General features: G+C 51.2%; 6 protein-coding genes; 2 read left to right on the forward strand and 4 right to left on the reverse strand.

Moving 5' to 3' along the window:
* Positions 1 to 3,001: 3,001 nt before the first annotated feature.
* On the reverse strand, positions 3,002 to 5,285 carry RCC_10632 (probable glycerol kinase (ATP:glycerol 3-phosphotransferase); the record flags this gene model as incomplete). XM_023775859.1 has 9 exons in its annotated part: positions 3,002 to 3,041; positions 3,102 to 3,445; positions 3,499 to 3,524; positions 3,580 to 3,616; positions 3,675 to 3,823; positions 3,883 to 4,059; positions 4,109 to 4,586; positions 4,647 to 5,003; positions 5,133 to 5,285. 9 exons carry the CDS (start codon positions 5,283 to 5,285, stop codon positions 3,002 to 3,004), a joined length of 1,761 nt encoding a protein of 586 aa, XP_023631627.1.
* Positions 5,286 to 6,665: 1,380 nt separating this feature from the next.
* On the reverse strand, positions 6,666 to 7,439 carry RCC_10633 (probable Superoxide dismutase [Cu-Zn]; the record flags this gene model as incomplete). XM_023775860.1 has 3 exons in its annotated part: positions 6,666 to 6,937; positions 6,996 to 7,175; positions 7,427 to 7,439. 3 exons carry the CDS (start codon positions 7,437 to 7,439, stop codon positions 6,666 to 6,668), a joined length of 465 nt encoding a protein of 154 aa, XP_023631628.1.
* A 380-nt stretch (positions 7,440 to 7,819) lies between these two features.
* RCC_10634 (probable transaldolase) lies at positions 7,820 to 8,938 on the reverse strand (the record flags this gene model as incomplete). XM_023775861.1 has 3 exons in its annotated part: positions 7,820 to 8,440; positions 8,497 to 8,811; positions 8,900 to 8,938. The coding sequence occupies 3 exons, from the start codon at positions 8,936 to 8,938 to the stop codon at positions 7,820 to 7,822; spliced, it is 975 nt and encodes a 324-aa protein (XP_023631629.1).
* Positions 8,939 to 9,658: 720 nt separating this feature from the next.
* Positions 9,659 to 11,850, forward strand: RCC_10635 (uncharacterized protein; the record flags this gene model as incomplete). 2 transcript variants are annotated; one of them, XM_023775862.1, is made up of 3 exons in its annotated part: positions 9,659 to 10,291; positions 10,545 to 11,741; positions 11,794 to 11,850. In XM_023775862.1, the coding sequence occupies 3 exons, from the start codon at positions 9,659 to 9,661 to the stop codon at positions 11,848 to 11,850; spliced, it is 1,887 nt and encodes a 628-aa protein (XP_023631630.1). The 2 variants fall into 2 exon arrangements, with proteins under 2 accessions (XP_023631630.1, XP_023631631.1); XM_023775863.1 differs by lacking the exon at positions 9,659 to 10,291 and adding an exon at positions 10,379 to 10,420.
* Positions 11,851 to 12,044: 194 nt separating this feature from the next.
* Positions 12,045 to 13,213, forward strand: RCC_10637 (uncharacterized protein; the record flags this gene model as incomplete). XM_023775864.1 has 4 exons in its annotated part: positions 12,045 to 12,331; positions 12,427 to 12,463; positions 12,532 to 12,557; positions 12,664 to 13,213. The coding sequence occupies 4 exons, from the start codon at positions 12,045 to 12,047 to the stop codon at positions 13,211 to 13,213; spliced, it is 900 nt and encodes a 299-aa protein (XP_023631632.1).
* A 350-nt stretch (positions 13,214 to 13,563) lies between these two features.
* RCC_10638 (related to Ras-related protein Rap-1b) lies at positions 13,564 to 14,420 on the reverse strand (the record flags this gene model as incomplete). XM_023775865.1 has 5 exons in its annotated part: positions 13,564 to 13,984; positions 14,047 to 14,056; positions 14,107 to 14,158; positions 14,213 to 14,292; positions 14,342 to 14,420. The coding sequence occupies 5 exons, from the start codon at positions 14,418 to 14,420 to the stop codon at positions 13,564 to 13,566; spliced, it is 642 nt and encodes a 213-aa protein (XP_023631633.1).
* Between the last annotated feature and the right edge of the window lie 633 nt (positions 14,421 to 15,053).

Below are 15,053 nucleotides of genomic sequence, written 5' to 3' on the forward strand. Positions count from 1 at the left end.
ACCCGAAGATGGAAGATTGAAATTTCCCCGATTGGAGAATGTTACCGACTATAGGGATCACATATCCACTTCCACTTCCACTTCTACACAAAAGACGCACAAAAGACGCACAAAGCTTGCTTGCTGCTGCGTGTTGTGATGTTGTTGTTGTTTGCTGCAGGGTCCCGCTGCTATTCAATCCATCATCCGTCGATCATCATCATCATCATCATCATCAATCAAGTGAATTGAACGGCAAGACAGGAAACAACCCAAGAGAAAAAATGTGTGCGATGTTATCTTCTATCCTGTTTACCACCACTCAACCAGACCAGACCAGACATATACGCTTCAAAACCACAGCGGGGAAAGACAAAAGAGTTGGTATTCCGCCCTTCCCCAAGAACGCCATACGTCCAGCACCCGCCCATGCACCCACCAGCCCATCCAACCCAACCCATCCCATCCGTCCACCCATCAATCCATCCACGCATAAAGCAAAGAAATCCCTCTCAACCCGCAGTCACAGATCCACCCTTCTTCCCCTTCGCAGTAGTAGAAGCCTTCCTCCTCAACGCCCAATACTTCGCAGAAGTATCCCCACAATCTCCTATTCGCAGCAAAGAAACTTGAGTCAGTCCAAGCACACACATACACACGTACATCCCCAGGGAATTTCCCCAACAACATACCACATTTCTCCTCAATTCGATACTCATAAGCAACGACATTGGCTGGACAGCGTTTATGGCTTGATTCGTATTTGATACACCATGCTCGGACCTATATTCCAATTCAAAAAAATTGTTCGTTAGCGTTAACTTCCTTCCATGTCTTGGTTGGGGTATGTCTTTTTTTGTTTGGGGGGGATGAGAACGGACAGTGTATCGTAGGTGGCCACACATGTATTCTACTTTGGTGTATTCGCACATGTTTTTTTTTGGCTTGGAATATATGTGTGTGATCTTTCAAGCAACGAAAGGAGAGAAGTCTTGGGGGGCGTCGTGTCTTGTCTTTGGCGTAGTCGTAGTCGTCCTTGTCTTCGGGGGTGGAGTATGATCTTGGAGAAAGCAAACTTGTATGGCTGAAATTGAACGATTAGGAAACTCTTCATCACTTGAAAAATAATCAAAAGGAGCTGGTCGAGAGTTGATCAAGAGTCGAGGAGAGATGACTTGGACTTTAAATCCCTTGCCATCCTATCCCAATCCTATCATCCAACCAACCAACCAACCTACCAACCAACCATTCATCCAACCAACCATTCAACAATCCATCCAAGCAAGCAAGCAAACTTATCCCGGGAAAAAATAAAATTAAAAAAGATTGGTCTAACTGACGGACGGACGGGTATTTGCACCCCAATCCCAGTCGCGGCACTTCTCAAAAAAAAAAGAGAGAGAGAAGAGGGGATGGGAGGGGAGGGGAGGGGGGCGGCAAGCGGGAGTGAGCATCAGTCGGGATCGGGGATATGCATTGCTCCAACAAAAGGTTCAGATGGTACACAGTACAGTACAGTACAGAGTACAGAGATCTCGGTGGTGCTTGCTGCCATTTGGGATTTGACTTTGTGTTACTACGGGTTTGTTTCTTTTTGGATTTTTTTCATGTCTGGACGCGGCGTGCAGGTCTCTGTCATGGATGGACGACGATATAGATCGCGGCTTGTTGCAGAGGAATTGAGTGGGGCGGTTGGATTGGATTGGATTGGATTGGATTGGATTGGATTGGATTGGATTGGATTGGATTGGATTGGATTGGATTGGATTGGATTGGATTACCGCAAAGACCTTTTTTTCATTTTTGTCTCGATTTGGTCCTTGATACCTACCAGTCAGTCGGTCATGGCGATGTTTCCCAAGGCTTGTCACATCTAAACCCGCTCGTGCTTCCCACACGCTGGGGTGTGTGTCGTTTGCTCGTGAGTAAGAGAGAGAGAGGCTGTGTGTGTTGGAGGATGGTATTTTTCCCACGCATCACGTTCAAGGAAAAGGCAGCGCCGGTAGTCTGGGTCCTTGATTGAATTTGGAGAAAAGCCGGGCGGGAGAGTGATTTGACGCCACCTTTTTGTGTCACGGAGGGCTGGTTTTCTTTCTTGACTTGTTGCTTTTGTAACGGATAACAATCGACGGGTCGTTTGTATATCCATCCATGATGATAAATTCTCCTCCAACAAACCTTCAAAGGTAAATGAATTCCGAATTTTTTCATCACCACCATGAGCAAACATGTGCAAGGTCTTACATGTCCCCCACACCTCTGTGACTTTTGTGCGCTTGCAGGAAGGATAGATACCTCGTGAGGTGGTTTTCTTCTTTTGGCGGTGCCCATGTGTATGTAATTAGGGTTACAATCACCCATGACATCGCACAGCAGTGTTAAATACAAGCCGGCATGCGCTGTGCTGTCTTATGCCGTATAAGGATGATGGTATTCTCGAGCGGTGAAGATCGCCGACGAACAAGATCTGGTACGGAATCTGCTGTGCGAGATATGGTTGTCTTCCGATCCACCTGTACTGTACTGTGCTGTGCTGTGCATCCAAGCAACTTTCGGTCCTCTGGTTCCTCTATCCCAGCAGGAAGGGAATCCAGTGTAGTGGTATCATCTTTGCCTGCTAGCTCGCTGTAAGCGTCTCGAGCACTTTATTTGCGACAGGTCACTTGACCGGGAAGTCGTCCGCGAGTAGGACCCATGCCGGGCGCTACTGCCCGTGCATACATACGGTTGCTCAAGGTCGAGTTGATGCTGCCGCCGGTGCTGGTGCTGGTGCGGGTACTCCAGCAAGTCGGTGTTCGTTTGATCGGCGGCAGGTTGGAGGGTTGGGTATATTGCTTGTTTCTGTATTGTACGACGCTGATGGAGTAGTCATAATGGGCTGAAAGTGATCCATGTAGGGTCAATAGGTAGGAAAGAAGTCCGAAAAAACAATGGAGGGTCATCGAGTCGTGACTGTGAAATTGCTATATGCTCATTAGATAAATATCATGAATCGATCATTCCCGCGCGAAGATAGGAAACATCACGCAGCGAATTCTTCGCTGCCATCATCCGGATCAAGCCTATTAAATCAAGTCAGCACAAAATCCAACATTTGCAAGTCCACCACATCTACAACTCACCATCCTTTACACATTTCCACCGCGCGACGCCATTTCTTAAACATCTTAGCAGACTGCTCGGGCCCAATATCGGGCTCGAATCGGCTTCGATCTTTCTGATTGATGGCCTTGAGTTCCGCAAACTCCTTCCAAATGCCGACGGCAAATCCTGCCGCAATGGCGGCTCCCAGCGCCGTGGTTTCGCGCATAGCAGGGCGATCGACTGGGATTCCGATAATGTTCGCTTGCGTCTGCATGCAGAGGTTGGAGCTGGACATGCCGCCATCTACGGCCAGATCTGAGAGCTTGTGGCCGGAATCTTTATGCATCGCGTCTAAGATGGCTTTGGTTTGGAAGCAGGTCGCCTGAAGAATGGTTAGTATTCTGTAGGTATGATCTAGAGTAGGGTCAGAATTACCTCGAGAGTAGCGCGGGCAATGTGGCCTGTTGAACATCATGTCAGTGATTTGCTGGGTGTCTTTAACTCTCAAAGACTTACCTCGCTGGGTATGCTGTGTAATGCCAAAGATGGTACCCTACAAAGTGATATGCATCAGCATTGTCACGGAGAGTTCAAAACACTGCGTAACTGACCTTGGCATCGTCTATCCAGTAGGGTGCGAAGAGACCGGAGAATGCTGTGACAAAAACACAGCCACCGTTGTCTTCCACCGTGGCTGCAAGCTCTGAGATCTTTTCAGAATGCGTGATGAATCCCATGTTGTTCATCAAGAACTTTACACCTGCACGAGGTTAGCAGGCTTTCATGCTTCCCGTCTATACAGGAAAATGTAATGCTTACCACTTCCTGCAACAGCTATGCTTCCTTCCAAGGCATACACGGGCTTTCTGTGTCCACCAAAGTCGTACGCTATGGTCGCGAGCAGGCCGTGCTCGGATATAACGGGCTTCTCTCCCACATTGTAGAGAAGGAAGCAACCAGTGCCGTATGTATTCTTCGCACAGCCAGGAGTGAAACCTGTCTGGGTCAGCAAAATCCTGTCAACCTTCAACCACCCTTCACGAACCTTGCTGACCGACCAGCGCTGCCGACTGATCACCCAGACATCCCGCTATACGCTTGCCTTCAAGAGCACCGGACGCCATCTTTCCGTACGCTTCTCCATCCGATGAAGGCACGATCCTCGGCAGATGCAGTTTATCCATGTCTAGGTCGAAGAACTCCAGCAACTGCCTGTCGTATGTGACTGTGTGCAAATTCATGAACATTGTTCTCGACGCGTTCGTGCTGTCGGTGACAAAGTAGTCGCGGTTCTTTCCGTTGAGGTTGTAGAGCAACCAGGTATCAACCGTACCGAATGCCAGCTTTCCAGCATCGTATGCCTCCTTGACCTTTGGTACGTGTTGTAGCAACCATACAAGCTTGACGGCGGATGGGTATGTGGACAATGGCATTCCTGTCAATTTGGAAATGTCCAGTCCCATCGCTTTCTCCTTTTCTTTCAGATCTCTCACCAATCCCTTTGTGCGAGTATCGGGCCATGCCTGATGGGATTATTAGCAACGCTCGAGATGATCCATGTTTCATCTCTTTATTCAACTTACAATAGCATTATGCAGAGGCTCACCAGTCTCCACATCCCAAACAAGCGCTGTTTCTCTTTGGTTGGTGATGCCGATCGCGCGAAGATCTTCCAAATCATGACCCAGCTCTTCGAATACCTTGGTGGCCTTCTTCACGCAGACTTCCACAGATGCAACAAGCTCGCTCGGATCATGTTCGTGCCAACCGGACTCGGGGTAATGCTGCGTGAATTCGTGTTGATGACTGGCGACTGGCTGGCCCGTTCCGTCGAAGATGATAAATCGGGAGGAAGTCGTGCCTTGATCGATGCTGCCGATGAAGAACTGTGCGAGAACATTTTCCTTGCTGGTGGTGAATCTAGGCATTCCAGGGCGTACCTATCGTAGGAAGAGCGTTAGTAGATATAGACGAATTAGACCGAGCTTCAAGGCAGCGCATTGCCTTGTGGCGGCGACTATACGCATTCCGGGCCCGAATCTTCTCAACTACGAAGCTCATAGACTCACCTCTTTCACCCCTTCCACTCCCTGCACAGCTGGTCCCTCGTTCTCAGCTTTCAATGTCGAGGAGCCTGCTGCCGCCATTGGGTCTTTGGAAGGCACAACCTCCGGGGTCATCGGGAGAAACCTGATCTCCTCTGCGGATAGAGTCGCAGGCATGGCGCTGATTTGAGATTGATCAAGACGGCGCGTCTGGTCTGTTTCCTCTGTATTACGCTCGCGCAATGAAGCCACGCGATTGAAGCGTAGAATAAGCTATGAGAACCGCAATCCAATGCGGAAACAGTGTATCAAGAAAGTGGAACAGCCTTAAGGAATGGAAAGACGAGAAGTGAAAAGAAAACTTGCCCAAATCCCAATCCGCGAAATTGATATGCTGCCTATCCTCGGAGTCCGTGGATCGTCCCAAGCTTGCGCGTGACCATGCTGCCCAGCCCAGACCGATGCCCAAAAGCGGGAAAAGGATAACTTGAGGCAAAGAATTGCATGTGCAGATCCACAAGGTCCACCTACCGTGCCATCTAGTGCAGTGGAGAACCGCGGAGAGTGCTAGCTAGCAAAAGCCGCATGGAATTCGAACGGGGAAGTTGATGAAGAAAGTCGTCCACTATTCCGTGCTCGGCGCAGATTTGTTTCAATGGTCTAGATTAGCCCGTGCCGGCCTCGCGATAGGGGTCCCTTTCCCCCTTCAGCTAAGGAGACAAGGCAGAGCGATCCTGATTTAAGCATTGGAGATGGTTAAACGTGTTGGGAATCCTCCGCTGTCCTCGGCACCCTCCACTACCCGACAAAGGTTGGCATCATTGCGGTGGCAAAGAATCACCTGCTGGATGGCGCGTCCGTTCATCGCCGGGATAGGGCCGTCTTGACTCCTGGGGTGCGGTACGCGTCGCAGAAGGATCGTGATTAAAACCGCAAAGTACCTGTGATACATCTTCTGCTTGATTCATTTGGCTTGTTCGGGTGTCAAGTATCTTGACGACACAAGGCATCGTATTTATTGGGAAGCAGGAGAAGTGTCAAAGAGAGGAGGAGCTGGCGAGGCGTGCAAGGGTAAGGTGGTGTCAAGACGGAACTCGGTCCGTTGGCCAAGCATATCGATGAGAGCTCCACAGGATCGGTCTTGACCTCTTGGATCRCTTGTTCGATCGAGAACTCCGGAATGACATGGAATCTGTTGGATTGGAGCAAGAGACAGACCTTGGATGACGTGACAGTGACGATGGACCACCCTCTGAGACTCTTCCACTGTTACGGCTATCAATTCACGATCCGCGAGACCAGCACAGCCTAGGAGCATCCTCGTCGACTCGACCTCGAACGCGTCAAAACAATTGCATCAATTTGCACTACAACACAGCCTCGAGCAGTCCATAGGGATCCACAACGTTCAAGAGCTAGGAAGCCAGACGTAGACTGAGATACGCTGCACAGAATTGGGTTGTGTTGAGAATTCGCCTTTATACGGAAGCTTCTGCTATACACGCCTCGGCATTGTCGTCCTCATATCGGTCATCATATCATTCTTCCGCAGAGAATCTATGCGGCGATACCAATCACACCGCAAGCTGGGCGAGTACCGGCGTTGCCGGTCTTCTTGCTCTCCTCGTTACCACCTTGGCCGAGGTCGTCAGTGCCGCTGTGAACAACGACAGTGCGACCAAGGACGCTCTCTGGGCCGATCAGCTTGACATGCTTGTCAGTGACGGAGCCCTTGCCATTGCCCTGGCCGTCGGTCTTGAAGTTGCCGAGGTCGCCAACGTGGCGCTCAGTGTCAGAGGGTGCACCGTGGGTCTTGCCGTGTGGGTTGACTATGGGATGAGTCGTCAGCGTGGTACTCCAACCGTCTTTTCCGTCCAAAAGGCTCACAGTGTGGTCCAGCGCTGGTGCAACCGTTGGTGTTGTSACCGAACGCATGCACGTGCATACCACGCTCAGCGTTGGGGTCGTTGCCGGTAATGTCCCATGAGATGGTGGTCTCGGCACCCTCAGATGCCTGCTCAAAGGTCACGGTGCCCTTGACGTTGGAGTCTCCACGGAGAACAGCGACTGCATGGCATTGTTAGCTTCATGGTCCGAGATCAGAGCAACGCTTCAACGTGTGGTGTGGCCTGGCCATCAAGGTCGTGCAATGGAAAATATCCCGGCACATGCCTGCACAGCCATGTAGGTAGTAGACGACGTCTCATTCGATGACCTGGAGGTACGCCTCCATCAAGGTCACGAAACGTGCTCATTCTTGCTTGATCGGCCAGCTCCACAACTTCTTACTGGTCGGGCTTCGACGCCACGGCACGTACCTGCTTTGACCATATTGGCGGTGATCTTGTCTTCTTGGTGGTGTGATTTGAGGTGGTGTAGTTGTTGTCGAACTGATGGTGTCTTGTTGGATGCTGCGAAAACGTGAGATCGTGGAAACAGCAATGGAATCGAATCGAAAARGCGGGCGAAGAGCTCATCATCCGTTGCCCCACCTTGCGGGGCATTGCAATTCGGCTGCGAGAACGGAGAGGCAAGACAATCTCGGGCAGATAAAAGGCTATGTCATGGAGTACACGGTCAATGGCAACGATGACAACAATACAAGTGGGACATGAAGCATTTCGTCATTCACATTGCTCTATGGAATTCATTTTGGCGCCTGGTTAGACCACCGATCGCGACAAACATCATTTCGCTTGCAAAGAACAGATTTAAGCACCAATCTTCTGCTTGATGATGTCCTTGAGGGTGACAGCGTCGGCAGCGAACTTGCTGATACCCTCCGACAGCTTGTGTACGGCCATGGTATCCTCGTTGAACTGGAAGCGGAACTCGGCCTCGTCGTGGAGGTAGGACTTCTTCTCAATGTCAAGAGATGAGGCACCCTCCGCCTTGAGCTTCTGTGGAACGGCATCTTGGCTGTTCAACAGCTGCTCGAGGAGGTTTGGTGCAATGGTGAGGTAGTCGCAGCCAGCAAGCTCGGTGATCTCGCCAATGTTGCGGAAAGAGGCGCCCATGACAATGGTCTTGTAGCCGAACTTCTTGTAGTAGTTGAAGATTTGCTGGACAGACTTGACACCCGGGTCGTTCTCTGCGGTGTACTCGGTCTTGGTGTTGGCCTTGTACCAGTCGAGGATACGGCCGACGAAAGGCGAGATCAGGAAAGCACCAGCCTCGGCGGCGGCAATGGCCTGTGTGAGGGAGAACATGAGGGTCAAGTTGCAGTTAATGCCGTGCTTGCTCTGGAGCTCGTAGGCAGCCTGGATACCCTCCCAGGTGGAAGCGAGCTTGATCAAGACGCGGGACTTGTCAATGCCAATCTCCTTGTACAGCTGTGGGGACTGGTCAGTTTTGTCCGTGTGATGCTATCCTCATTTCTGCAGCTTACCTCGATGATGTGCAGGGCCTTGTCGATGGACGCTTTCTTGTCAAAGGAGAATCTCGCATCGACCTCAGTCGAGACCTTGCCAGGAACAACGTTCAGGATCTCCTTGCCKAAAAGGACAAGGAGGTAGTCGAGAGAGGCATCCACCTGCTCGTCTGTGCTCTTTCCGTGCTTCTTGCCGTAGGCAACGGCCTCGTCGATGAGCTTCTCGTACTCGGGCTTCTTGGAGGCGGCGAGGATCAACGATGGGTTGGTGGTGGCATCCTGTGGCTTGTACTTGCCAATGGTGGCAAAGTCTCCAGAGTCACTGACAACGGTCTGTGGAAGCGGTCTGTCAGCCAAGTTCGGTACTTCCTCCATGTCGATATGACTGGCTGAGGCAAGCATGAAAAAGCGGTAGACTCACGGTGCCGGTGGCCTTGAGCTGGTCGAGAGAGGAAGACATGATTGTTGTTGTCGTCGTAGGATTGGATGTCRCTGTGTGGTGAAGGTCGTGTTATGTTGTTGAAGCAACTTAATATTTTTGCGAGAGGATGATCTGAGCTGGTTGAGGGGCACAAAACTGTGCAACTCAATGGACCCTTGCAAACAAATGACGTTCCAAGGCAAACCCGCCGTTTCCGAGACGAACACGGTGAGGCATTGCTCAGCAACATCGCCGATATTTTCATTATCCGCCCTCTTTGTTGTGAGAATTGTTGTCAGAAGACTCATGCTTACAGCCTACCTTAGTGCTGTCGAAATTGCTTACCACCGTGCATTGGAACGGAATTTGCTGGGAGAAGCAGTCCTAAAGCATGTTYGTTGAATTGGTGAGAACACATCAGCCTAAACACCACCCGTCCCATCGGTTCTCACGTCCGCCTTCACGTCTGTATGGGCCGCCCTACTGCTGAGCATTGCCTTGTTGGTACGAGACCAACAAGGCCAGCTCAATCCGTGTTGGGCCCCACGGCTTTCCTCGCGCATTCAGCACAGGTTGTGCTCACACCCTGGCGGTAGAACTTGCTTCGCACGACACAGCAGTAATCCCAGCCGCCTGCGTCTCTGTGTCGGGGAGTCGGCGGTCGTCGGCTGAAAAACGCTGCTCGGCCAGGCCAGGCCAGGCCAGGCCAGGCCAGCATCAGGAGACGTCGGCTGTCCGCGCCACAGAGCTTTTTGATCCATGGCTTCGTCGTCGTCGTCGGCCGTTCGATCCTTCAGCTGGAGCACGCTCTCTACGGACTTCTACTACCGTCCTCAAGCGGAGATTACTAATTTTGGGTCGTATCGCATCGTGACTGTTCATCCCGCAGAATATCACGATCCCATCCGATGCAGTCTTTCCGAGGTTCCACTGAGAGATACCTCTGTCAAGTTTGTAGCGCTGTCATACTGCTGGAACAGCTCCGCTGCCGAGCATACCATCTGGTGCGATGAAAGGCCCCTGAAAGTCACTGCGAACCTCTTCGCCGCGTTACGAAATGCTCGTCCGCGGAACTCGGATGTTCGCCTATGGATTGACCAGGTTTGCGTTGATCAGAGCAACATCATAGACCGCAACGAGCAAGTGAGTAAGATGGGCCATATCTACCGTGCTGCGACGGGCGTGATAGTTTGGCTTGGAGAAGAGACTTCTGGATCGAATGCAGCGATGGAACTGCCCCGAAGGATCAAACGTTACTGGAGTTCCTTATTCGAAAACCCAAGCGAGTTGACGGACTCTCGTAAGACGCCGCCCGAATGTGAGATTTATGGGCAGGGCGCATGGCCTGCTTTCATCGCCCTCCTCGCGAGACCTTGGTGGAGGAGACTATGGGTAAGCATCATTTCACACATCGACCAACTCGCATCCCAGTGAGTTGCTCCAGCAGAGAGAAAACTTGAGTCCACACAGTGAGATCTCATGGTCTCATTGAGTATTATCCTTTGCTCAAGTTGCCCAAAGGTATGTCTGGGACTTGGAAAGGGGCCAAGCAGCAGTGTATCACTCGCGATAGAGATGGAGCTTGTTTTCATTCAGAGGGATGTCCAAGTTTGATGACCTAGCTAATCTCCGCCATCTACCCCAGGTGATCCAAGAAGTTGTTTGTGCCAGAGAAATCATGATCACTTGCGGCAAAGCGACAGCGCCCTGGGAAGACTTTATCAAACTCGTCAAAGTTGTCGATTCTGTGCGACATCTCAGCGCACATCATGCTCTGGGTTCCAAAACGGCAGCTCAGTACATTGGCTTCATGCAGGAACTGAGATCCATTACAGAGCAAGGCACCAGGCAAGCCGTCAAAGATTATGCAAGCGAAGACTCCATGGTTCCATACATTTTACGGATGGCGAAAGACTGCGAAGCGAGTGATCATCGCGATAAGCTCTTTGCGTTCCATCATTTGTGTAGACTATGGAATAAGCCCGACTACGCGTTGGAGATCGAGACCCTTTACAAGCTGTTTGCTGCACAGTACCTCCAACGAATTGCGTATGCCATTACGGAGTTCAGCTGCGATGAGGTCAAGCTAGCTCGAAGACAGATGGAGTTCATCTATTCTGCGGGACGTCTGTCTCAATCACTGGATCTCCCCTCATGGATACCGGATTGGAGCGTAGCTTGGAAGACCCGTCCTCTATGGCTAAACTCGGACTGCTACGGTGCGGGAGGGTCCGAAATAAAGGAAGTCTCACCTACAGTCGAGGATCAGGTCAAGGGAGACACTTTATTTCTACTGCCTTTGACAGTGAAGATGTTCGATCGCGTTTTGGGTGCAGGACCGGAGCCACTAGAGCTGTCGTCGAGCAGTCCACACGCTCTATCAGAGAGTCTCAGAACTTGGCTGTTTCAGTCCATGTCACTCTTGCACATGCATCGCAGCCGTCCGAGTCGATATGCTGACCAAACTGCAGCGGTTGCTCGCGTGGTTACTGTCGAACAGGATCAAGGCAGAAAATTGGATGCTGATGGGGCGTCCAAAGTGTACGAAGCACTTCTTGAATTTCTTCGAATCTCAGACCTGGAAGAGTCCCCGACATGTGGCCGGTTGAATCAAGACTACGAGCGCTTCTATAGCTCGATTGCGAGCTTCCTGCGAGGCCGGGTCTTTTTCATCACGGAAAAGGGCTCGTTTGGACTAGCTCAGGCTGGGGTCGCGTGGGGAGATAGTATAGTTGTTGTGCAAGGCGCCCCTGTTCCCGTGATAGTTCGCCCGACCATTAACAATGGACCTCTGTCGAGGGAGTACTATCTGCTCTGCGAATCATTCGTGTTGGATATAATGGTATGTTGTAGCTACAAGGCGACTTCTGGTGAATAGAGCTAACGCAACGCAGGACGGGGAACTTTGGCGGGACGAAAGTGTTCCAACTGAAGAGATTCAACTGCTTTGATGTTGTTGAATAGTTCGTCGAGACTCGAGGGCAAAGATCTTCGGCCTTGGCACACCCAATGACTCCTCCATCCTCGAGCAGGAAGATATCTATATAACCAACACCTCGTCAATACATACTATCTCTCGAAGTTTACAAATTGAAAGACTATATTTCAAAGCCTGATCTTTCAACATTAGAGAAGAGACGCAGAAATGACAATTCAGAAAGTTGCCCTGCTTGGAGCGGAGGGCAACCTAGGGCCGTCCATTCTGGCGGCACTCACCTCACATGGTTTTGATGTCACGGTACTAAAGCGCCAATCCTCCAAGTCGGGCAAGAAATACCCCAAACAAGTGACTGTGCCTGATGGCTTCGCCGTCAAAGATCTTGTGGGGCCTCTACAAGGCCACGACGCTGCTATTATTGCTATTCGGAGCGAAGATACAGATCTTCAGATCCGCTTCGCGGATGCGTGTGTGCAAGCTGGAGTCACGAGATTGTAGGTGTCTGGGACAATCGGCTGCCTGGAGGAGTAGCGCATAGGCATTTGAGATTGGGGTATCGATAGCTGCTGATATGAGTGATGCTTTTCAGGATCCCCGCTGATTTTGGCTCGGTTGATTCTTCTTCGGTATGGTACTCCATCTCGCAACATCACTCATGAATCGAAAGTAGCTGATATGTAGTCTTTCATCACAGCCTTTAACGCAGGAATTGGTGCCTCTGTAAGTACCCTCATAACAGACGAGCAAATGACCATCCACAAATCACTCTTACTCTCATCCTGACCTCTACTCCCTCCCTCACTAACCAACCCTCCCAACGAATCAGCTATAAACAAAAAACCTTTGTGCGAGAACACCTCATCAAACTCTCCCAACAAAACCCCACCTTCACCTGGACAAGTCTAGTCTGCGGCCACTTCTTCGACTGGTCCCTCGATTTCCTCCACGTCAACCTCCCAGCCCACACCATCGACATCCTCGACGACGGCGAAGCTCAATGGTCCGCAAGCACACTTTCCCAAATCGGAGAAGCCACCGCCAGGATTCTTTCACGTGGGGAGGATATTACCAAGAACCGCATGATTTATATTCAAAGTTTTTTGATTTCGCAGAATCAAATGGTGGAGTCGTTTGAAAGGGCTACAGGGACGAAGTGGACGAGAAAGGTGTTTGAGTCGGAGAAGTATAGGGTTGAGGAGAAGAGGAAAGCTGATGAGGGGGATAAGGAGGCGAATGAGAATTTGGTGTGGTTTTTGGGAGCTGTGGATGCTAATTGGACGTTGAGAGAGGATTTTGCCATGGAGGATCTGGGGCTTGAGGAGGAAGACTTTGACGCTACTGTCAAGGCTGTGGTGGCCAAATTCACCGGTTCATAGGTAAAGATTGGAAATGCTGAGTGGGATGTGATGTGATTCTTAATCGTCGCCTTCGCTGCTTCTTCGTACTTTCGATTCCTGCGCCGAGAACTTTCACCTCTGACGGGAACTGAATCTACCATCAGGCCGTGACCGACGCTTCGTTTCGTTATCTTTCTGCCGTGAACATGTTGATGAGTGCTTCTCGATCTTTTCATGACTTTGCCCTTCTCGATGATCGCTTCATCATCTTACAATAACCGCTCATACGCTTGCTTCCGAGCATTGCTTCAATTGTACATCTGACAGTCGTTTCTCAGATGCCTGCAGTGCATCTGGCATATTCACAGAGCCTAACACTCGCTACCATTTCAGAGTATGGCACATCGAAGACCTCCACCTCCTCTGTCTCTACTCCTCGGAGCTTCTTCGTGGCGTGGCTTCCGTCTCTTTCGGCCTCCCTGGTCCGGCCGCTGTCTCGCAATGAGATCTTTGCGTATGATCTGTCTGCACACGTCGATGAAGACCTCGTTGATATTCGTTGCCTTTCTCGCACTGGTTTCGTAGTATGGGATGTTGCCCCAACTCTGCGACAGCTGGAACGCTTTCGATCTTGATATCACCCGATCTTCCTCCAAATCAGACTTGTTCCCTACGAGGACCATGGGGAAGTTCGGGTCGCCTTTCGTTCGAACGATCTGGTCGCGGAGTTCGATCAATTCGCGGAGAGAGGATGACGAGGTAATGCTGAAGACGAGGAGGAAGCCTTGGCCGAGTCGCATGTACATGTCCCTGTTCGTTGCCATCAGCCAACAACGCAATGTATGTGGGAGATGTGTTACGGCCGTGCGTACCTCATCGCAGCTGGGATCTGATTAGCACGGTCCAGCAAGGAGGAAGTGGGCTAGACTCACTAAACTGTTCTGTTCCTGCTGTATCCATAATCTCGAGGACGACTTGTCTACCCTGGAGGAAAGTTAGCTCTGGTGACCTCCGCTCTACCGGGGCAGCCAGCCATACGTCAACGTCGATACTCTTGCGATATGAATCCTCAATGGTGGGGTCGTAGCGCTCCACAAAGACTCCCTGAACGAATTGCACTATTTCCGGTGAGCTGGTTTTCCTCAATGGAGAGGAAATATCGCCTACTCGTAAGACAGCTCTTTCCCACGCCGCCAGATCCGAGGACTGCGATGTGGTATTCTCTTTGGTGCCCAACTCGAGACATGCTTGCTTGTGGGGGGAAGAGAGCTGTTGCGTGATCGATTCAGCGTCTTGTTCGATGCCGTGGATTCCTCACGCGCCTTTGCAGGCTTGCAAGGCTGCCGTTGCTGTAGATTCCGGCAAGGCACAGGTGAGGTGAGCGGACGCTGGTCGCACGAGCTGTTCCATTCAGAAAAACGTGCAGGACATGTCGCTCAATTSGCAAGGTGCTGTTGACCGGTCCAGAACGTGACAAGCGGTCGCAGTCACAGGCGCGGAATCGGAATGGGTGATACGCGACAGCAAGGTGAATTGAGGGGGTGAGGGTGAGGATGGATGCGAGGGCGACAGATTGGAACGGGATGTGAGGGAGGGAGTAAAGTCTGTCACAGCCAACCTACTGCAGTAGACCAAATGGAGGTGGAGGTGGTCGGAGGGCGCATCCCCTAGCAGCGGCGGCCGTACAATCTACATATTAAGCTTGGAGCGAGGTTTGTCGACCGCGAACCACAGAGAAAATCCGTAAGCTGTCCGCCAAAACGCGCGCTAGATCAGGAAGCGATACACTTTTTCCCGCGACTCGCGTGCAGTGGACACGGGCAGCCTATCGGAATGCGCCATGCCTCGCAATTGGCATCTGACCCGCCATTCACGCTGC

The sequence above is a fragment of the Ramularia collo-cygni genome (assembly GCF_900074925.1).
Source record: "Ramularia collo-cygni strain URUG2 genome assembly, contig: RCC_scaffold23, whole genome shotgun sequence".
In the NCBI taxonomy this organism is placed as follows: Eukaryota; Fungi; Ascomycota; class Dothideomycetes; order Mycosphaerellales; family Mycosphaerellaceae; genus Ramularia; species Ramularia collo-cygni.